The sequence below is a fragment of the Akebia trifoliata genome, chromosome 11 (assembly GCF_017979445.1).
Source record: "Akebia trifoliata isolate Shusen 1 chromosome 11, ASM1797944v1, whole genome shotgun sequence".
Lineage (NCBI taxonomy): Eukaryota > Viridiplantae > Streptophyta > Magnoliopsida > Ranunculales > Lardizabalaceae > Akebia > Akebia trifoliata.
The window spans coordinates 44,692,025-44,716,195 of record NC_141385.1 but is presented as its reverse complement, the minus strand read 5'-3'; the positions used below and the strand labels follow the sequence as shown (position 1 = coordinate 44,716,195).

The 24,171-nt window shown below is 34.8% G+C and overlaps 3 protein-coding genes across 5 annotated transcripts; all 3 read right to left on the bottom strand.

Annotated features, from left to right (window-relative positions):
* Positions 1–492: 492 nt before the first annotated feature.
* LOC147391985 (derlin-2.2) lies at positions 493–6,775 on the bottom strand. Its single transcript, XM_086457442.1, has 6 exons — positions 6,541–6,775; positions 6,069–6,168; positions 2,949–3,163; positions 2,779–2,862; positions 1,794–1,847; positions 493–1,052 (listed from the first exon to the last, which is right to left on the bottom strand). Exons 1-6 carry the CDS (start codon positions 6,637–6,639, stop codon positions 870–872), a joined length of 735 nt encoding a protein of 244 aa, XP_086313568.1. The 5' UTR covers positions 6,640–6,775; the 3' UTR covers positions 493–869.
* Positions 6,776–8,882: 2,107 nt separating this feature from the next.
* Positions 8,883–14,631, bottom strand: EMB1025 (Pentatricopeptide repeat (PPR) superfamily protein). Of its 3 annotated transcripts, XM_086457439.1 has the most exons (5): positions 14,258–14,631; positions 12,370–14,164; positions 10,206–10,283; positions 9,987–10,115; positions 8,883–9,147 (listed from the first exon to the last, which is right to left on the bottom strand). In XM_086457439.1, exon 2 carries the CDS (start codon positions 14,136–14,138, stop codon positions 12,378–12,380), a length of 1,761 nt encoding a protein of 586 aa, XP_086313565.1. In that variant the 5' UTR covers positions 14,139–14,164; positions 14,258–14,631; the 3' UTR covers positions 8,883–9,147; positions 9,987–10,115; positions 10,206–10,283; positions 12,370–12,377. The 3 variants fall into 3 exon arrangements, with proteins under 3 accessions (XP_086313565.1, XP_086313563.1, XP_086313564.1); XM_086457437.1 differs by having other exon boundaries at positions 12,370–14,631; XM_086457438.1 differs by lacking the exon at positions 8,883–9,147 and adding an exon at positions 9,193–9,604 and having other exon boundaries at positions 12,370–14,631.
* A 1,444-nt stretch (positions 14,632–16,075) lies between these two features.
* Positions 16,076–21,302, bottom strand: LOC147391983 (purple acid phosphatase 18-like). The gene is made up of 5 exons (XM_086458920.1): positions 21,129–21,302; positions 18,253–18,921; positions 17,155–17,343; positions 16,995–17,083; positions 16,076–16,517 (listed from the first exon to the last, which is right to left on the bottom strand). Exons 1-5 carry the CDS (start codon positions 21,258–21,260, stop codon positions 16,292–16,294), a joined length of 1,305 nt encoding a protein of 434 aa, XP_086315046.1. The 5' UTR covers positions 21,261–21,302; the 3' UTR covers positions 16,076–16,291.
* Positions 21,303–24,171: the final 2,869 nt, after the last annotated feature.

Here is a 24,171-nt window from a genome sequence, read left to right as displayed (position 1 = left end):
CAATTGTGCAAAAGTTGGGACAATGTAAGTTGAGGCAATAGGTTTACAAAAGGGGAAAAAAATTAGATGTAAGCATTTTTCCCAGATGTTTAAAATCTCAACATAATGCAACATTTCAGTCGAGAGAAAAAATGCGTCTACATGTTTCCAAAAAAGTGATATTGAATTCTCCTGGATGAAGCATTTCAAAACGATGATCCTTCGGGGGCAAGATCAATGAAAGAGAGCTACAACATGGATCTCACCCAGACTATCTATCATCTATGACAACAAAAACAATCTTGACTTGATAAATGACCACAACACTCCAAAACACTCGATCCGAAACATTAAATGTGTCATAATTAATATTTCCTTCGTCAATCTCAACTGAAACATTCCAGAATGACATGAAAATTTTTAAGGCATGATCGTGGGCAGCACATTTGAAGTGGATGGTGACAATGAAACAAAGTTACATAAGTAGAGACTTTGAGTCGGTAACCAAGTATATACAGCTTGAACAAACATCAAATTCTTCTATTATTAATTTTTCAATCCAAAGACCCATCAATACTAAAATTCAGTTAGAAGAAGATTACACACTGATGTAACAAAAGAGGGGGCAATTTGCTCTAACTTTGATATTTACAATGGGTGTGTCATTGCAAAATGTCAGCTATCTTAGGAGGCACCAGAAGAACCAGTATATGGACAATGAAAACAACCCCCCTCTCAGATTCAAATTACAAACCTGGTACACTAAAGTGAAGGCAAAGAACCAGAAACCATACATCACGACTAACATGCCTCTCACCTGTGTCTACCCCCCAAATTATTTGCAGGGGAAGATCAAGATCAGAAATGGCCATTCCCACCCTGAGATCAGATTAATCTTGGTTCACTTCCTGTGCAGGTGGGGGAGCAAACCTCACATTCCCTGGCCGAGCCACAACGACATTCTCATCAGCAAATAATGATTTGATAAATGCTGGAGTCCTCAGTGGGCGTCTGCCTGTCATCCGGGGGTACACATCTTCGAGAAAATAGTATGCATGACCGGCTATCATTCCCTGAAAAAAAAGGAGGGGGGGGGGATAAGATTCCATTTAAGTAAGCGTGCGTAAGATTGAATATTCACTTACTATTAAACAACAAATAATATGCTTTAATAGTGTCTGGCTGCAAGTACAATTCAAAAATTATTCTACTAACTTGTCGCTGGCTTTGACCAAAGCAAGTAACTGAATAGAATAATACAAATGCAAAATTTCCTCTCCATTTGTGTGTGTGTGTGTGTGTGTGTGGTTTTTTTTTTTTTTTTTTTTGGGGGGGGGGGGGGGGGTTTGTGTTATGGCTATCCCAAACATCTAATTGATAGGCCCACTATAAGAATCTTGTACCCAACTCAGCCAGATTTGATGATCGTAACCTACTTAATGAATGGGCTTTATTTTTGTTGTCACTCCATTTCTTATAAATTACTTGTGCAGATTGCAACAATTACCGAAATGAAACCAATCAAAGAGATGACTACTATTAACTGAAATTTCAGGGTGGGAAATTCCAAAGGGGGGGAAATGACCATGTCCACCACTATGTAGCATAGATCCTTAACTATTGTAGATCAAAATTTATGGTAGTATATAATGCTACCACTATTAGCAGGTGAGCATATCCCTAGTTAAGTATCTATATATATTTCAAGACACCAAGTTCTCTTCATGAGAAACTATAATGCAAGAGTTCCCAATTCATAAAATAAATTGCTGTTTGTATTATCACTGTAGAATGTTAGCTGCCAAGAAACATACCAGCAGATCCACCCAAGCACTGGTACCAAAAAGTACAGAGAATCCCAGCAGAACCTGAAACAGAAGCAAAATGAAACCTGAGCACTAACGTAACAAATGATCCAGAATTCGAACTTAAAAGAGGTTGCAACTAATCACGAATCAACTTCAAACAAGTATCCAGCTTTTAAGCGCATCTTTGAAGTGATAATTTTTTTATTTTTATGGGTAAGCTGGACTTGAACCCACAACCTCAAAGTTGTTTTGCAACGTATCAAACCAACTGGCGAAATTGATCAATTTTGGAATCTATGTTTCGACAACAATTGAATAAAACCACTAGAAACTAAGGATAGGTTAATAAAAAACGCAGGATAAAGAGAGATCTATAGGACGCAAGCACGGTTGGGAGGGAAGCGTGAGCATCAAGATTTAATAGCGCTAGTTACTTTCAGTGTTAAGGACCACGGAAGAAGATGATCATGAAGGCTTTCCAATCTGAGAATATAATCCGAAAAGGTGGGTGCAACTTGGGGTTTGGTAGGCAAGGGGTTTAGTTTAGTGTGTTGGTTTAGAAACAGATATTTTTAGAAACCATATGGACAAAGTGCCAACAGTAAGAAACAGACATTTGGTTTTGTCTTTCCTGTTTTTGCTTTCTTTCTTGGAGGCACTCTCGGCCCCCTTGTACTATCTTTCTTTTGATATTTATAAAATCTTTATACTAATCAAAAAAAAAAAAAGTAGAACTGTAGAAGTGAGCAAAATTTCTCACTGTTGGCACTTAAAGAAATCTGGTTAGTAGCTTAGGTAATGCCATCAGAACAACTGATATCTTAAAGACTACCCTCAAGGTTCCAAGGTAGTTGTTGTTTTTTATTGGTAACCCTCATGGTTCCTTTTAAGATTAGAGAAGATATATTCAAACTAGATAAACTGAATAAAAGGCAGAATGAGAATGTTAAACCCAAAAAAAAACATAGTAGCTACATTGGATCTTACTCACCCATGGTAGATAAGCTGCTGTAAAAGTAAAGAGTCCCAAGAAACTCATGTGGATAAAGGGATGCTGCTTGCTCCATACATAAACCTGTAAAGAAGAAAACACTCATCAAATTTGAAATTAAATAATGAGAACTCTTCATTAAAGAAAACAATAGTACATATATAACTGACCATCATGAAGGTCAGCGAATTGCTAAGAAAGAATATCTTAGCAAAAGACTCCGACACATAAGGTATCATCCCACCAACAAGAACAATTCCAGTTAAAACAGTGGCACCAAATAGGAGCATGTAAAAGAAGTCAGCGGTCCTTCCCCTAAAAGAGTTCTCTTCAAGAAGCTTGCAGTATCGTGCAAGGAAGAACATGTGAAATAAAAAGTCCAAGTCTGTCAACATCAAGAAATAACCATCTTCAGTACGAAAATTATTGGTAAGATGTGAGAAGTAACCTTAAAGCGCATATTTAAAAGACAAAGGAAAAGTGAAAACAAAAACTGATATAATTCAAAGTTCATTAAACGTATGGCAGAAACTAAAATTTGAAGTAATAACAGCTTAAAACTAAAACAAAAGTAGAAGCATATGTACAAAATTACATATATGCTGATGGAGCACAGATTCTTACTGAGACTTAAAAATTAACAAGCAAGTGAGCAACAGCTCATGACAGTAGAAACTGCAGCATGACTATCAAAAGGCAGAACATTTTTGGCACAAAAAAAATGCAAACTAACTCTACAAAAATTAGAAGAATAAAATACCTTTTAAATGCACTGATGATTCCTTGGAAATTTCCATTAATGATATTCCTCTTACAATACAAGGAAACTTGACAGAATAGTAAAAAATGAATAAATTTGAAATCTCAAACTAGAAGAACTTGCAACTGGTCAAATGAAGGAATCTAAGCAGAACTTGCGCATAGGATCAGTAGCATATAGGGGAGCTAATAAGATTATTGCGACTCTCAAATATTTACACACCTGTGTGGTAGAAAATCATTTTCATTTCCATACCTCATATGCTTGTTTATTTTAGTATTATGACTAAGAGCATGTTTTAATACCTGTTTTATCATTTCATATGGTTTTAAAAAAAATATCTTAATATTTCTAATATTTCCACATGTCCATCATTTACATAAAACTGTATGAATTTCTACACTAATAGAATTATGCTATTTCCATACCAACCAAAATAGTCACCTAAATCGAAATTTAATACCTTACAAGTAAAGCATCCCCTTTGAAGTGCCTGGTTAGCATAGCCTAATAGGAGAAAGGACATGACCAATCCTTACGAGGACATACTTATTATCGTATCGGCTTATAGTGTTTGATATATGCAAGGAGAGACAGCGCTTAACACCATATTTTAGAGGATAATCCACACATCTCAATTTGCAGACTGGTTTCTTTGAAAGTTGAGGATATTGTTTCAAGATACACCATTGAAACAATCATATTTCACCTTTCAAAAGGCGTTGCCATTAAGGGGCATACCTTAGAATAGAATGGCCTCCCAAGGTACAATTGCATGCATCCAAGTACAGTTGCACCTCACAATCATGTCCAACCAATCAAAACAAAGGCTATGACAAACCACCTCACAACATTGCGGATTTTATCATCTTTTAGTCCTTTTCTAAGGCCCCGGTTAAATTATGCATAGGATTCAAGATAAAAGGAAATAAAAGAAATACGATACAAAATTGAAAATTATATATCTTCAATGACCATGGCAAGAGTAATTCCATTTTTTTCAGCCCAACCTCACATTATAAAACATGGGAACACAGAGAGTGCCACCAAAAACCAATACAAGGACTTCATCCCACATCTTCGGATTTATTTTAAGGTAAGATTTTTTTTTCTTGCATTAAAGGTTAATTGGTATTAAATTTCAACATCTTTCCACAAAATTTATGAAAATGGATCAACTTCCACAGGGATCAAAAGGGAACATTACTGGCATATTTCAACTCCACAATATATTTATTTTTTATAAAACTAATTATAATACATAGAAAATAATAAATTAGTATTAAGTAAGACATGTAATGGTGAACATAATATAAAAAAATTAAATTATTGATATAAATGAACTCCAATAGGTTACTTGCATGCATGACTTATTTTCTACAATTAAAAACTACTCTTAAAATCAAATTTTAAAATTAGAAGGGAAAAAAGAGGAGTTTGTAGGCCCATGTGGTTATGACCTCCTTGGGTCATAAGTTGACTACTAAATAATATTCTTCCGAACATTTAACTCTGCAAGTCTGATTACGAGAGTAAAAGTCTCAAATAATTGCATTCGCAATAGCACATACCAAATAAATGCTATTGATCTTGCTTTTCAGACTCCAAATGGTTGTCCATAAAGTATTGTGAGTTATTTCTTATGGGTTATGAGTGTGCTTTTATGCTAATTTTATCATCTCCCAAACACTAAAGCATATTTTCTATCTTTTCTATGAACTCCATAATATTTCTCTAATTTCTAGAATTCACTCTAATTGAAATATTTCCATCTTAAGTTTAACCAAAATAGACTGAAAAACCTTTGCTCATGCACCGTCTATCCTGGACTACTACCACAAAATATGGTACCCAATTTCAAACTACTTCCCCAAGCTCATGTCCCCCTTTTAACTTGAAGTATAGTAACATCAAAATACAGGTACAAGAAGATTTAGTTGGAGCTCGGGATCAATGAAGGTCCTTCACAACCACTTGAGATGAAGCCTTAAAGAACCCCAATCAGGGATCCCTCTCCATCCAATAGTGATGAAAAGGAAATAACAGGATTGGGACTGCATTTAAGATTGGATCTTTTTTAATTTAAGAAGAAATTTATTCAACAATAACTTATCCCAAAGATTTTGGGGCAAAACGAGTTATGTTCCTCAATTGCACTGTCTCAGACAAGCCTTATCCTAAAGAAATTGAATCTCCTCTTATCAAAGAAAAGGGGAAAGAAGGCAATGCTTCCTCAATACCATAGCTTGGTGGGGCTTGCAACGTCTCTCACTAACTCACAAGTTCACATTTTTCCACTGAAAAATTTACAACTTACCCTATGGAAATAAAATAAACCCAAATATAACAGACAATAACTAAACCCAAAAACAAGATTGAAACCCATCTCAACTGAATAACACAAAACTAACCATAAATCAGAACTTGCGTCATTCTTTTATGTTTGTTAAGTATCATACATTTCCAAGAAAGTATTATTTCATCCAAATGAAGATGGAAAATGTCTTCTAGATTCAACAAATAAACGTACCCATTTTACGGAAGTAAAAGAAATTTGTAATGAGACGCCAGAATTCATACTGCTGAACAACTAGATTCGGATTCAAATACAAATGATAAGGAGAAATTATCTGCAAAAAAGAAAAAAAAATCATTAAAAACAAGATTCTTTATATGGTCTGCAGTGTTACAGTTACCATCACTAGCTTTACAAACTCAATAAGTTGGCACCTTTATTCCTTTATCTTCTTTAAATTCCAAGGAAGTTCAAATGATAAAAAAAATTGTCAAAATTTAAAACAACCCAATTGAAATAAACCTAAACCAATTAAACCCAATTACACAAAAACAATATAAACATCTTAGAACCCTAAAATGTCCTCGCAAATTTAAAACTAAAATAATAAAAAAGAATTCACAGAACACTGATGAAAGCAAAAGAAAAAGAACAAAAATGAAAAAACAGTGAAGATCAACATATTAAATAAAAAAGAAATTTATACTTCGAGCGAGCATCCAATGGTGGTGACAATTGCTGCTGTGAGATATGAACGGGTGATGATGGGCATCTGCTTGTACCACTCCTCTACTGCTTGAGCCATTCCAAGTGTTTTCCGATTCAACCCAAAACTCTAACCTGACCCCAACTTTCTTGGAAACCCAACAGAGACAGAGAGAGAGAGAGAGATCTGGAGATGCAGAGAAAGGGACCAAGAAGAGCCAGTCGGCATTTTACTTTGAGGATATCAAGATATGGCTTTAGTTTGGGTAATTTAGATGTACCCTCCAAGTCTTGGAGTATATGTGAGATACCCCTATTTTTTCAAAATGATGACATGTCCCTTGACCTTTATCTTTTTAGTAGATTAATAAAATAACCGAAATGCCCTCGTCTTCATCATCTAGGCTAAAACCCTTTATTTATCTTCATTCACAAAACTAATCATCTTCACCCTCTTAGATAAAAGTTTTACTGTCATCTTTAACCTTAAGATTTATCTATTTCAACCTCCAAAAATAAAAGGTAAGATTAAGGTTTTTGGGAAGTTGACGATAGTGATGATTTAGGTAAAACATAACATTTCCTCTCAAAGATGATTTGAAGATAAGGGTGGATAGAATGATCTAAAATAGAGCTTGAAGATAGCTTATTTTTGGTAAATAAATTAAGGATGTTTTGGCTAGAGATTTAGATGAGGGCATTTAGGTCATTTTATTAATTCATAATAGAAGAAGACCAAGGTCTTGGGGAATGTATTTTAAAAACAAAGGAGTATCTCAAATCATGATTTCAAAACTTGTACGAGACCGAGATGTATTATCCGAGTCGTCTCAATATCAGGAATGGACGAAAGATAGACAGACAAGTCAATGCATCGGACGAGATTTAAAATCCCACATTCATTTTTCTTATTATTGAACGAAACATCTTAAATATATCAAAAAACTCGTCCAAGACGACACGGTCTCATTCATGAATGAGATGTCAAAATGAGTTTTAAAACCATGTCTCAAATACTGTCAAAAATATAAAGGGACATGTCTATTAAAGTTGAAAGGGGAAAACAATGCTTTAGTGATTCTTTTGGCATTTAAACCAAAACTTGACCCGTCTCTTTTGAGGAAATTGTAGAGTTTGAAGAGGAATCCTTTTGGGGAGAAAAATAAAAAATCAAGGTTGAAGATGAAGCCATTTATGTCTTTTTTTTTTTTAGTCTGTAAAAAAAAAAACTGCTATGGCCACACCAACTTTTACTAATATCACACCAATTCATATGTAAATCATCAAAGAATTGCACACGGTTAGTGTGGTGTTAGTAAAAATTGGAGTGACAATAAAAATCAAGGCCAATGGTGGCACACCATAAACTTGAATATCTAGGTGGGTATCTCAAATATTTACTGGAGGGGTATGTTTATACTTTATATCACACTTATCTGCAACTCACTTCAAACATGCAACCCTTTACTATAATTAACGCTTCTTACATTATCGATATCATGAGAAACCTATGTTACCTACAAACCAGTTTGTGAAGTTTAGGTGGTTGTTTCTAATCTTGTGAAGATAAAGCATCCCAATCGGTTTGAATTGTAAGATCTATACAGGTCAAACGGTTGTGATTTGTTGGCTGCGATGTTGGCAATTACGAAGGCTTTGATGGATCCGTAATGGGATTAAACCAGTGTCCAAAAGGGATCAGATCACATCGACTAAAAGTTTTAAGTTGCAAGATCAGTGGCAGATATCCGCCTCCCACCTGAAGCTTATTGTAGGGAATTAGGTTGGTTACGCAAGTTGTCGTAAAAAAAATATCTTTAATACTAATGGCCATCAAGAACAGCCTATATGACAACAAAAGAGAATGAACATATAATTTATTGTTCAACGCGAGCAAAAATTGATTCATGAAGAAACCAACATTCACAACCCAAACAGACTAAATTTGATGGAGAGAAAAAAAGTGAATTTCTCTCCATTTCTCTTGTTTGGATTGTTGAGTGTGGAGAAAAAAGAAATGAAGAGAAAAACGGATCAGTTTTTCCCCTCTTTTTTCTCTCCAAACGTAAGTTTTTCTGTTGTTAAACCAAACAAGATGGAAATAAACTGGATTTCTTATCCCTTTATTTTATTTTTTTTTCTTTTAATGAGTTTCTTTTCTCTCCATTTCTCTCAACCCAAACAAAGCGTAAAGCTATAAAATAAAGGAACCTGCAATTCAAGAATATGTAAGCTTTGGTTCACCAATATATTTCCATATGTAAGTAAATGAGATGTAGATCATGAAAAGGAAAAACTAGAAGACTAAATATGGCGAAGATATAAACATCTTAGAATTAAAAATTAATGTTTAATCAAAGTAATACATCGAAATAAAACATAGATCACATACAACCATATAGCTAGGTAAACAAAGGTCTAAATAAAACATAGATTACATAATGCTACTTTTAGGGATAATGCTCTTATGATGATGATCACATTGTGCTATTAGAACAATGAAGCGTCAACTTAGCTAAATTGGTAAAATGTGCCGAGTGTTGTTCCCACGTCCTTGGTTCAAACCCCTTGGACCTAACTTCACCTTTGCTAACCACTAACCTTTTACCTGTCAAAAAAAAAAAAAAAAAAACAAAATTGATGCTATTAAAACAAAATTAATAATGAAAGGCATAAGGTAAATCCCCAAGAAAACAAAATAGAATAATGATTTCCTGACGCCCCCCCTCTACACACGCCCCCTGACGTAGCATGTGCTAGAACCATAGATTCTTTCCTTGGGATACTCAACTGCACATATTTATGGGGATGCACAGTTGTGTATCCCGAGGGGAAAATCTATGGTTCTAACCCATGCCACATCAGGGGGCATGTGTCAGAGGGGTGTCAGAAAATCACAACTCGACAAAATAAGCTTCCCTTTCTGTTTTGTCTCAAATAATGCCAACTGGAACTCCTGTAAGACGATGGTTGAAACTTGAAAGTGCCACAACTGAACTACCATGAGAACTGTGTTTTATCTGAAGGAGAATTATTATCTTTCTTGATAAGGTGGTCTCTGATTGCTGGGAGAAAACATGGAAGAACAGACACGGGGATCAAATAAGTTCTGGACTTGAAGATCTTCAACAAGTGAACGGAAGTATAAAAAGTAAAATAAAAACTGATGGTGTTTTATTGACTAAAGCAAGCAATTTTGAGGCTGAACAAAATGTGTCGGGTTTATAACTTCTATTAGTACTACTGGACGTTTGTCAACCAAAAGAACCAGATCTGATCTGCTCAACTTTTCTGGTTCACCACTTCACCTTATATGAAATTGAATTTATCAGTTTCCTTTAATCTATATTAACAATTTTTATTTTTAAAAAGTGAAGTTTGGGTTTCAATCAATTTCACATGGGGCACTTAAATTATCAAATTTGCAGCTAAGCTTCAATATCTAACCTTGTGAATCAACAAAGCCCACCCTCCATGGATTTCTACAAGTTTCTTCCAACATTCTGCATTGGATTTAATCACCATTTTTTGCTGGGAGAAATTAATGATCAAATACTCAAAAATAAAGAACAGCTCCTGCAAGAGCAAAATTTTTTATTACTAATTCATGAATGAGTGGCTTGATTAAGAGTAAAATATGACAGTAACAGGAAAGTGACAGCTTACTATTTTGGTAAGGTTAATGGAGTTGATAAACAACCTAGGTTCAAAACCCACCTTCGTCAGTAAGTATTGACCACTTACCTGCTTGTTTATCAAAAAAAAAAAAAAGTAAGGAGCTATATGATATAGGTGAGAAGCATGCAGGAGTGAAAACTACTGGACACGATCATTATGAAACTTTTGTTGACAGGTTCAAACGTAAAAGAGAGAATTGAATCACATATTTTCTATACGTTTTTAATTTCTGTGTCCATATTATCCATTGATAGGAAGAAATCCACCTGTAAAAAGGAAACTAAGAAGTAAAACAACATAAACAATAAAGAGATATAGAACTCGATACCAAGGCGTACCCAGAGAGTAATTGTGTTGACCTTTAATGGATAGTAAGTAGTACAAATAGAAAACATAATATCAACCCGCATTCGTGAATCACATCAATGCATCTAAATTCCAAACAATCCTTAGATCGTCAGCATCAAAAAGCGCTTAAATATAACCAATTATCAAGGGTTCAAGATATATAAATAATTTGAGTTATAATTCAAGAAAAAACACTATATAAAGAACATAGTCATTGGGAAACAAATTATAAATAGAAATCTCCATGGAAGATGGAAGGAATTGAGAATGTGGAAGGAATGAACCAGATTATTTGAGGTAAATGAAATATCCTAGCTTCTGTAGTTTGTCAATACATCTAAAGAAATACGGGAAATGCAACTTCCCAAGTAGGGATTTGTATGGTCCTCTCAGTTCGGGGTCATTTGTATTTTAAGCTTTTGTTTCTCTTTGATTTTTGCCTTTTTTGTACTTTTCTGTACTAAAAGGGGGTCATCTCGTCCTCTGGTCTTTTTGATATAAAATTTATACTTAATCAAAAAAAAAAAAGTAGGAATTCCAAATTACTTGAACCACAATGTTAGATGTCTTTAACATTGATGAGTGGTCTTAAACTTATGTATTAGAAAGTTGGTTCATTTATATGCATTAATGGAACCACAAACAAGAGAAATTTGTGGATAAAAAGAAACAAAGTTACACACTATCACTATCATCAAAACCTTATCTCCAAAATCATCAAAACCAATAGTTCTTGGTCTTAATCTCCTTCTATTGAACCAACCTTCCATCCTATTACATTGATATTTTCACTTCTCTCAATCCCCTAATATTTGTAGGAAGACAGTCAGGAGGGTTGCTTTTTAAGAATGGAGATTGGCTTTTCGATGATTCAGTCCATCCATCTTGTAGGGTAACCAAATCAAATCAGCAATTCCCTAATGAAGATCCTAGAATAAGCATTGTCATAAATTTCTCTATCTCTGACCAACCTTAAGTTACCTCTTGCACCCCTTGTCTTGGGAGCTCCTAAGGCACTTTTGAAGATAGGAGGAAAAAACCCATAATTTGGGAGTATGATCTTTCCTATCCAAGAGTACAATATGCCACCCAATAGCTGAGAATGTATTAAATGAAGAAAATTAGAGCATATTCCATTATGAGCCCTGCCCTAGGGGTTAAAAGACACTTCAAGTTTTATGGCTATGATGAAAAATGCAGAAATCCATCAGCTAAAAATCACCACCCCCTGATTTTTATGTGTGAATCAAAGGGGGGGATTCAGGAGTCAATGAGTCCAAAAAGTGCCACATGGCGACTTTTGATATGTGGGGTCATTGAATATTCCCCTTTGTTGATGCCCTAAATAAATGACTACTGCATATACTGAGTACTGACTATGTAATTATGAATTTATAACCAACAAATTACCCATTTATAAAAATAAAAAAATCAAATGAGAAAAACAGGCATTGAAACTATAAACAAATGAATCATGCCACAATACAAAATTTCTACGAACTTCATGTAGAGGCATGTTTAGGAATTACCAACAAGTAATTTTTAGTTAATAGTAAATAGAAGTTCATGCTAGCTGGTCATACACTGAGACTAGTCACAAGAAACCTTTCTTATCTCTATTGACAGTTGAAGATGAAAATGGGGTTAAAAGAATTTTATGAATAACATTCGTAATACAAGAATTTGACAGCAAGAAAGAATTGTAATTGCTTCTCATATTTTAACACTCACTTCCAAAATTTAACTCCATGAGTTTATATGATACAACATACTTGAAAGAATTTTACAATAAAGAATGTATAACCTAAAAAATCAGTCAAAGAGCTCGCTCCAACACTTGTCAATTGTTGCTTGCACCTTTTTCCTTTTGCAGAGGTCTTGGACCACCTTTTGCCAAGTGGAGGCCTTTGGAGAGAGATACTTATGTAGCATTACTTCCACGATTTTGGAAGCACCTACAACTCTATGCCGCTTAGATAGCCGGATTACAAGCTCATCTAGAAAATCCCTCCCATCTTGAGGAGGGTTTAGCTTTTCTCCCAAACTCTTCAAGAAAATGTTGCATGTAACCAAGTCAGGATCACAACCCTGATCCAACATGCTATTTAAGAGATCAATGGCACGTGAGATGTTACTCTGCTTGCACAAAGCATTGAAGAGTATGTTGTACGTGATTATGTCTGGCTGAGATTCAGAGCCTTGACAAAGCATCTCATTGAGAATCCTTAGACCATCATCCACAAGGCCAGCATTGCAAAGGCCATGGATCATTGAACCATAAGCCACAACATCAGGTCTACATCCTCTACCCAGCATGTTCTTCCATACCATCATCCCATCCTTGAGCTTGCCATCCTCACATAGGCCATGAATTAGTACACTATAACAAACTTCATTAGGGACACAACCATTCTTTTCCATCTCTTTCCACACAAGAATTGCTTTTTGGCAATTTCCTGTTTTAAAAAAACCCCTCATCAAGGAGCTGTAAGTGAAGGCATTGGGTGCACAACCCTTTGTCACCATCTCTAATAGAACCTTGTTGGCTTCATCTGGTTTTCCTTCTCGACATAGACCATCTATAAGAGCGCTATAGACAACAATATTAGGTTTGCAGCCCTTTTCTATCATCTCTTGCCACAACAACATCGCCTTTTCTGAATTTCCTTCTTTAAACAATCCACTAACAAGGGCTGAATAAATAAATTCATTTGGACGATGTCCCCTTTCCTCCATAGAAACCAATACACGAGCCCCATCAGCAGCCTTTCCTTGCTTAACAAGCCCATTAACAATTGTTCCATATGTAACGTCATTAGGTACACATTTGTTTGATACCATCCGATCCAAAAGAACAATTGCTTTGTCCAATTTTCCCTTGAGACACAAACCATGAATAAGAATATTATATGTCACCTCATTCGGAACACACCCTTTAAGAAACATGTTATCTACAAGCTTTGAAGCACGGGCCAAGTCGCCCTTCTTGCAAAGCCCATTGATCAACACATTAAATGTCACGGGGCTCGGGAAACACCCCTCAATCTGCATCTCATCCAACAGAGAAACTGCTTCATCAATTCTCTCCTCCTTACACAACCCATCCATCAAAGTGCTGTAAGTGAACACATCAGGGGTGCAATTCTTATATGACATCCCTCGAAACGTTTCAATCGCTTTATCAATCAATCCCATTTTACACAAAGCTTTAATAACTAAATTAAAAGTAAGTACATTCGGAGAAATACCCTTTCCAACGTTATACGAGTGAAACAGCATAGCTTGGTCAAACAAACCTTCCTGAATGAGAACATTAAGAACCGAATTAAACGATCGAACAGTTTGCCTACATTGAAACTCCTCAACCATTCTATTAAACAAGTTCACAGCTTTCTCGGCTAAATGCGCCTTTCCATAAGCTTTGAACATAATTATGAAAACTTTCTCAGTAAGAACTCTATTCTCTTGCTTCATTCGATTTAAAAGACTCTCCAACGTTGTAAAATCACCAGAATCAGCATAGTTTTTTATGAGAGAATAAAAAGTGGAATCACCATGTTTGTAAGAACCCATTTTAGGAGAGTTCTTGAAGATTTCTTCTGCAAGTGGGGTTTCGATTTTATCTTCAGTGTTGTGTTCAATCTCAGAAGTATTGTTCAAAAGGGTTCGACAAGGTGAAGTAGAAAACTTACATGGGTTTGAAGATAGCCTCCACCATTGTTGTCTTTTCCTGATCAAACCCTTGATAAGCATACTTTATCACTTAAGATTTTGGAACAAATTAGACATCTTTAGAGAACTTTTTTTTCTGAGGAGTTTTCACTGAAGAACAGTAGCTTAAGATGGAAGTAAGGAGAGTTTTCTGAAGAGGAAAAAAAGATGGGAATTTTGTCGAATAAAAAAAAAATTCCCAACTTGAGATTGTGTTTGTTTCTGAAGAAGAGACCAAGCGAGGTTTTCTGCGAGAGCTTCTCGTCTCACTCTTCCCTCTCAGACGCCCAAGATACAGAGTTGACTTGTCCGAGGCATCTCGTCTTGGACGAGTCAATCTATTTATTGTAGAGATCTTCTATTACCAAACTAACTTTTACTAAAGAACCCCAAATGTGTGCAAATACATTGTTAATAGAGTGTATGAATTGGGGTGCTCTTAGTAAAATCGGTGTGGGAATAGAATACCTCTTATTTTATGCAGATGTAAAATTACTTATTAATCTGCCTTTTTATTTAAAGAATTGGACTCTTTTTTTCTTATTATAAGATGGACTAGTAGATGGTCACAAGACTTTATTTTGGATATATAAATATTTTATATTAAAAACTGATTATTTACACCAAAAACTCAAAATCAGCCAAGTTTTTTATTAACATGGATGAATTTTTTTTTTAAATATGACTTGTAATCTTGGATCTCGAATAAGTTGATGTGATGCATGATTCAAATTAATTATCTCAAATGATCACCTCTGAGACTTAGACGACTATTTCGGATCATTTTCAACTTCGATGAATTTTTAAATTATGATTAGTTGTATAATAATTTTTGAGGGTTCAAAATTGTATAATAATTTTTTTTAGAGGGTTTTTTTTAGATGGTTATCTCGGTCGCTTCCCTTTTTATTGTTTTATTAATTACTAATAAATATCTTTACCTATAAATAAATAAAAATTGGTTATATGTTAGCCAAATCCATTTTTCTCTTTTATCCCATGTCGTACAATATTTGGGTCTACAAAACCTTAATTGTGAGTATACATTGATCATTGATTCCTAATTTTAACATGAGTTTTATGAAAATTAACTGAATGTGAACTACAAAGGGACATTTGATTAAAATCGTTGAACCTGATTTCCAGTTTTGATTATGGATTGTTAAATTAGATCATAAAAATTGATTTTTTATTTTTATTTTTATTAAGAGGTAAATTTTATCTTTCTATATCTAAGAAAAATTGGTCAGTGACCAAGAAAACTTGTGTAAATTTTATGCACCAAAAATGTGATTATTTAATTATAAAAATAATTTTTTTAATATTAAAATATTATCATTAATCTCGAAAAAATTGGGTGCAATATTTTTTTGAACCAAAATATTACAGAATTAATTAAATAGAATGAGTGGTAATAAAAAATTTACAACTAAGTCTTGCTTGCAAATTCAATTTGGAATCCATTAGTTGTATTGAACTCATTTTGGAATGACATTTCTAGAAAGATTCATCAATGACCTAACTCCCTAGAGTAGCTTGAATTAATATCCATGCAATAAAGATCAAATTTCCACGTTCACTTCACTGAGAGTCCAGCTTCAAATTTAGACAAATCTGAGATCAACAACCTACAAAAATGGTAGATCACGGAGACCTAGAGCCGTGTGTACCTGACCATCTATTCAGAGAGTTTCCATATTGAACAAAGTACATATGCATCAGTAGTAGAGACATTATTAAATATGTAAACAAGGATGAGAGCTTTTAGTCAATAAATTCTTAATTTGAAAGCAGAAAAAGAAGAAACGTAGCAAGCCAAGCATTAAATATTACTTAAGCGTGATCAGTATCAAGTAACTATTATCAACAATGGTTCAACCAAACCAACTATGGCTCCACTAAAGTAACTCTGGAATGATATATGAATTACACTAGACTATTATACAACTTATATACAACCGCGTCGAAGTAATAGTATATAGACATAGAAGGGAAAACTGGAGAAATTCCCCATTCTAGGGTGCCATGAGGATCTTACTTATACGCATGGCATGCCTCTTGTCCATGAGACAGCCTGAACTAGCCAACGATGTTATCCACACCTGATCTGATCTTACTAGCTCATCATCATCATTCCTGTGCCAGCTCCAGAATGCATGGGTTGAATTCACAATCTTTAGCTCACCATGACCAAAGCTTGCTTCACGGAAGACTGACCATTCCGGCTTCGGGTTTATATATCTGTCAATTCATTTAAGGTGTTTGAAAAACCAAGGCCAAAAGTGCTCCACAAAACCAAGTTCAAAGTTTCTCAATTCCTATGATTAGCTTTATTTTCAAAGGAGAAGAAAATGAAGCAAAATGTAACAAACTTGGAAGTGGTTTTGGCTGAGAAAAACAGATTTGGGGACGCTATTGAACTCTTAAAACATGATTAAGAGATTCAGGGGCGGAGCCAAGATTTTGCCCACTTGGGGGCAATTAAGAGGGGGAAATTTTTTGTGAGGGCAATAGAGGCGGGTTTTTTTATCTGCCACTATCATCTGTCACAATAACTCAAGAATCCCTATGCACTTTGAAAATTCTTGTGGGGGCAAGTGCCCCCAATGTAAATCCTCCCCTGAAGAGATTTGTTTTATAGCACACCTAATAAGAAAAAAGAGTGTAAACCCAAATATGGAAATTAAAACAAACTGCAGGTACTGAGAAGAGGCATACTTGTGAGCTAGGCCTTCTCTGTTGCCACCATCACCAATAGTTATGTGTACAGCTCCACATGGATCCAGTTTACCATTATTGACACGTGTCTGCCACTCAATCAATCAGAATATATAAAGCTAAGTACCATATAGTTAAAGATGAGGCGGATATGGCTTACCGCACGCTCATAAGCATGTACATGGCCAGCAAGCATTACATCCACTCCAGCGGCATAAAGCAATGGTTCCAATGAAGACATCATGCTGTCCCCTTCACCTTGATGAGCCTTATTACTGTTATACCATGGCACATGGAATAGTGCTAGCAGCCATGGCGTCTTTTGCCGGTCCACCTTTGAGAGATCTTCCTATACATCCAAAACAAAACAGCCATCTCTCTTATACTAGGAAAAGAAACTTTCCTTCTCTCTTTCCCTTTTAGAAGAGAATTATCATGTAAACAGGAAGTAATTTCTTCTATAAGTAGCTGAACTGTCATTAATTTACACAAACCACTAAAAACATGTTCATTACAAAAAATGAGGAACACAATAGTGTAAATTTAGAGAGCTGCTATCAGCACCCCAACTTCTACTTATTACACTCCAATTAAAAATAAAGAAAATAAGTGAATGGTAGAGAAAAAGTAAAAGTTGGGGTGCCAATAGAAGCTCTCTCATTTCTTTTTTCTAGATTTTTTTTTGTTTTGAGGCGCGGGGGGGGGGGGTGAATTTTATATGAGCCTTGTTTGAACAGGTGTTTTAATTATCTTGTTTTATGTTGAGATTATAATTTGAGCCAAACCTTTGTAATGTTTGAAGAGTGTGTTTTAATCTTTAATTGGGGTGTGGGTGTGATAAATAATTAAAGAAATTGGGGCCTAATAAGTAGAAGTTGGGGTACCAATAGCAGCTCTATATATTTGTGTAGGGCAAATATTTAAAAAAAAAATACATGCTGTTTTCTGTAATTGGTATAGCTGCCATTTCCAGTGTATAGGTGGAATGACTGTCACCATCAAGGGGACATCATGTTCGTCATCTTCATCCCACATCAGTAGCTTGCATTTCAAATTGCTATTTGCAACCACTACTGATATCAGGTGGAGTTCCGTCAGGCTCGTCACGAGCGCCTATGACAATAAATGTCCATAAAGTAAAACTCTATAGAGTTTGTTGTGGAGTCATTTAGCAATTTTAGAAAAGATTTGTGCAGATTTATATATCTTTAACTAATCAACCAGCTATTTAATATAAAGTTAAGTAAAATAAACTAACCTTTAGCCATTTATATTGTTCTGAATGCTCGTCATGATCTGCATAGGAACCAAGCATGAGAACATGAACTCCTGCAACTTCAAAAGAGTAATAAAGATTTGAACTTGATCCACTCTCTTCAAAAGGCATCTTCCACCTGGAATTGTAGGATTCAAACCCATGTTTGAGCAATGGAACACTTTCCTGTTCATGGTTTCCTTCTGTTACCATCCACGGCCTTGTACTTGCAAGTGGCTGCACCAGCTCACCAAACGTATCCCACCGGGGCTGCCAGTAATCAGCATAAGAGAGGTCCCCTGGGAGCAGATGCATGTCATATTTGCATTGGTCTATGTGGTCAAGAGTTGACTTAGTCCAACCTGTCTGACCTAGATCACCAGCCACGGCAAAAGTAATTGGGAACTGAGAGGGAGGTGTCTTGAAGTTGAATTCAGGACCTTGTCCTCCACACCGGTAAAAGTAAACTGTGTTATCTTCCAAGGGTCCAATGACTGTGTGGTGTATCCTTCCTGAGCTATAGAGTAAATAGCTGTAGGATGTACTTTCTCCTTGAGATTGCAATGAGTATACCTGAGGTGACGTTCCGTATTCAACCATTGAAGGAGATGATTTATCTTTAGTGATCCATGTGATGCGCATGTGCTTATCTCCCGCCAAAGAGATGTGAACCTGCAAATGTTATTTTGTGCAGACTGTGAAATGGAATGAAATAAAGCAACCTTGCAAACTGTATAGAAATTAATAATAACTGAAACAATAGATGAGACCAAGACTTGGAGAAATTAACATGAAAAGGTTCACATGACCATTCTTTTACATCAAAAGATGCAAGACAAACTATACAATACAACAGCTACAACTCCCTCCAGGACAAAACTTTCCTCAAGGTTTTGTGAATTGTACATTACATGTTCAGGAATTGATTGTAGGGGGTTTTCAGTTACAAATTTAAGTTTCTCGTCAAAATATCACTTTCATATTAACCGAGTGCCAACAACATGGTCTTACACGTGTTGGGTTTCGATTGTGAATGTGGTCGGTGTTCCTAAGGGATGTGGGCATCTAATTACATGTTTTCTGCACTCACTAAAATCAAGTTGACACCAAATACCCCCAACAATGCCATGGTATTTAAATCAGCTCCATACTACTAATGCTAGATATCACTTTCACATTAACCGGGTGACTAACGACATGGTCTTACACGTGTCGGGTTTCAATTGAGAATGTGGTTGGTGTTCCTAAGGGAGGTGGGCATCTAATTACATGTTTTCTGCACTCACTAAAATCAAGTTGACACCAAATACCCCCAACAATGCCATGGTATTTAAATCAGCTCCATACTACTAATGCTAGATACAACCGAAATTAGACTCATTACAAAAAAAAGGAAAAAAAAAAAGAAGAAGAAGATATTATGAGGACTAATACCCCTAAATCGGACTATCTATTGGTTGGGCCAGAATCTAACACAAAAAATTTGGGACCGTGAGTTAACCATCATATGAATCATGTCCTACACAAAATAACTGCTAAACACTATACATGTTTCTCTCTTGATCTCTGCATCCCCCATCCCTCAATCTCTTTTCTTGTGTTTCTATCCGTTGGGAACTAAGAATAAACTTATTAGTCCAATCTACTCATTTGCAAAGCCTTATCCCAATTATTTAGGGTCAAAAACATTTATTGTATTTCAGCTTTTGATGCTATTTAGAGTTGTATCTTCTGCAAAATAATGTGTATTCACATCTTTAAAGTTACAACTAGAGTTAGATATAATGAATCAGACTTCATGTGAAGAGATTAGGGAAAAGTTTATTCTTGGCTGCCACCTCATTTGTTTGCGCTTGGGACCAACAATGCAAGACTAATTCTCGACGGAAGGTGCTAGCTAGCTTAGTTGGTAAAGTCTATGTGTGATGATAACAGAGACCTGGGTTAATTTCCTACCATCACCGAGTAAGAGATCCCATAAAAAAAAGGCTTACTGATCAAAAAAAGACTAAAGCTTAACATGGTGGGTTCTTTAACCTAACTCTTACTTACACAGAGTGGTAATTAGATGTGGGAAAGAACTTACTTTTAAGAGTGAGAACAATTGTTACAACCCATTTTTAACTGAATAATTTTAAGAAGTTGGAGGTCACAGGTACATCACAGACTAAGCCCCTTAAAACTTCCAAGGGGTGAGTGTTCTATCAAGTGAGCATGTGTACCTTAGCCTAACTCCGTGTGACACATCGGAGTAAGCCAGTAAGGCTGACTTAAACTACATCGAGGGGATTAGCTTGAGTGCTGCTGAGCAACAAAGGGTTAGATCTGTGACAGGTAGCTCAGATGCATAGTGTGTATCCACACGTGTGGGAAGTGGTGGGTTCAACCCAATGACGTCTTGTTTCATCAATGGAGTTGAAATCACCTTATATCCTCAGTTAACATGTTCGGGCACAGCGGATAATGCCCTGCGGGACCAACAAACTAACCACATTACCTATCAAAAGCAATTTTAAGCAGTTGTAGATAGATTCCAGAACCCTGGAGAGAGCAAGAGCTTCCTAATTTCAATCATCCAGACCAAATTAAGCGTTAAACTACAACATTAGCAGAGATTTCATTGTTTAGAAACATATTGAGCACTTAAAAAATGCATTTTCGTGAAACAGGCATGACCATCCAAACAAGCCCTAAACCTTAAACCTAAAACCTTCACCAACCAACAGATCCAGATAAGATAACGATAAAGCTACAATCTTACATGGAATCCTCCACTTAAAACTTAAAATGGAGTTCTAAAAACATAAACTTCTTGAAAGAAAATGCTCAAATTTAACATAGAAACCAGAGAGAATTAAGATAAAATAAGCTTAATTTACCTGTTGTGGATGAGAAGAATGTTTTCGCTGCAATGGAAAATCTAGAACTTTTCGAGGTTTTGGTCGAATATAATCAGCAGTAACAGTTGCAGAGAGAAGAAAAATCGCCATTAAAATGGTTTTTAGCTCCATGTTTGCTCTGCAATAGCTCGTTTGACCAAAAGCTGGTTTCTGCTAAAAATCATTAGTTTTAAAACTCGTTCAGATTCGGAGACGGGCGAAACTTTTAACTATCCTTCGAGTCAAATCGGTAACTCGACTTGTTCTCCACCGAATCAAATTAGGTGGTGTTTGTTTGCGCTATTTTTCAGTGCTTATTGCTGAAAAAAATTAAATTCAGCACTTTTGTCAAAATAGCGCGTTTGTTTACTCGTGCTTATTGCTGAAAATAAGTGAAAAAAATTCAGCACTATTTTGATGCTGAAAAAAAGTGCTGAAGCGGTAAGCACTTCGTTTTTTTCAACACGGACAAGTATGCCCTTATTCTTAAAAGGATATTACCTCTTATATCCCATGGATAAGTATATAAACACCCCACAAATTAATAAACCCACACCATAGCTAAATTATTTTATCTTATATGGGTTAAAAGTTTTGGAATGAATTGATTTTTGGTGAGGATGATCTCTACAATGAGGAGATCATCCTCACAAAAAATCAGCACATCTTGAAACTTCTAATCTATCAAAACAAGTTCAAGAACCATAAATTGTCCATTTTTTTTATAAAAAAAAATTATTTTTAACGAGTTAGAAGTTTCAAAATAGGCTGATTTTTGGTGAGGATGATCTCTAGACCATATAAACCATCCTTACTAAAAATTTGCTCATTCCAAAAACTTTAATCCATATAAAACAAAACAAAAAATGGCTATAGTGTGAGTCGCCCTTATTAATTAGGGGCTTTTATAATTACACATCCTTTATTTCCATCGAAAATTATTCATCCAAAATTAAGTTTTTTTAAAGTTGATTTCAAATTTTGGTGACTTGTATGACATTATTATTTTTAATTTGAAATTTGTGGGCTTTTATAAATAGAAATTATTATTTATAAATTGAAGATTTGAGTATTATTTATTATTTAAAAATAAATTATATTTTAATTTTATAAGAAATAATATATTTTATTGTGTTTGATAATAAATAAGTATTTGAAACATGCAAACAATGTATAATATGATTGTAAGGGTAACAAAGACAATTTATCAATTTCAGCAATGTGTAACAAACATGATTCAGCATCTAAACAAACAACTTTTTCAGCACTTAAATTCAGCGCTTAATGCTATTCAGCACTTATTTTTTTCAGTTTAACAAACAGCACTTAGTGTTCGTTTATGCTCTTTATACAAGAGCAATTAGTACATTTCTTTATCCTTCGTTTTTAAAAGAAAAAAAAAATGCTAAAGTGACTTCAATAACACTCAAGAAGCATTGCTGTGCATATGAGTATGCATTGAAACCATAGATTTTTTTTATTGAGATATGAGTGTTTCAAAACGAAGGAAAATTGATGGTACTTTGCACATCATGGATTTAAATCTCGCCTGGGATTGAGATGACTAGCCATAAGTCATTTCGATCTTGTTCAACAACGATACAAATATAAACGATGTCTCAACATTCACATCATCTCGCAAGATAAACGAGATGTCTCGAAGGATATTTTAAAAATCTTAGTCAAATCAGTAAAACTTGGGCAAATCAACAAAAAAAACTGTAGAATTTGAATTTAAATATTTGTTATAAACATAAGCATAATATGATTTTACGGTTAAACGTTTCCCAATCTATCTTACTTTATTATAAGATTATAATTACTTTAATAAAAATGTGTAAATGAATCGATAATAACCAAGTTAAATGAATTGTCCCGTTTGAGACAAGTTGACTTGCTCGAGACAACTCGATCTCGTCCATGGACGAGATGAGACGCTGGCGAGTTTTGAAACCACATTGCATACAAAGTGCTATTTCGAGTCACTATATCAATGATTTTTTTAAATATAACATTAGTCTTCTATTTGGGCAAATCACAAATTCAAGTACTCTACTTATGTTATCCATGGAGAGAGATCTGGATCACAAATCACTTTTGAAGTTTTCAATTCTTCCCAAAAATTTTTACTTCTCAAAATTCTTCTTTCAAATGATAACTATTTACTTTAAAATGATAAGATTACCCCCCTTTAAATAATTATAATAAGGTCCAATAAAATTAAAATATATTTATTTTAAGAGATAAAAACACCTTTAATTGTCAATTGTATCTAGGGGTATAAGTGTAACTTACATGGGTTTAGTTTGTGTATTGTAATTCTAACTAATAGGGGAGGATATTTGTTTAAAAGAGATCGAATTTGATTCGAACCTATAAATTATTTATTCCACCTTGGAGATTAACCCGTGTCCAATTCAAAATTGGCAAACACCAACCTGACCTTGAACTTGAAATGCTCAACACAAACTTAACCCAGTTGGGTTAATTTGTTCACCGTTAACCTTAGACAGTTTAATAATGATAAGGGCTTACATAAACATGAGTGGCATGTAAAAGAATTTCAAATTTACAATATTTGTCCTAAAATTGCGATTCAATTTTTCAAATTATATATATAAATTATATGAAAATTTTAAAAAGACGAAGAAAATGACGATTAACTAAAGTTATCATCTTAATTTATTTATTGTTAGTCATAGTTTCCAACAAAACAAACATGTGCATTGTATGTCGATATAGAATTATATAAACAAAGAGATTAATAACAAAGAGATTGTTTATTTTATGAAAACAATCACATGTTAGTTGTGATACATAGAAAAACAAAAGTATACATATTAAAAGAATGTGAAAGAAACTAATATGTAAGAAATATTTTTAAATCATAACAATATGAAGCTCAGGTTCAGGCAAATCGGGTTGCCCAATGCCTCTGTCTGAATCCAACCTAATTTGAGTTGGGTATTTATCTTTGTTGCTTGAACTCAAGACCAAACCTAAGTTAACTATGACCAGACCTAACCCAAGGTCGGATTCACAC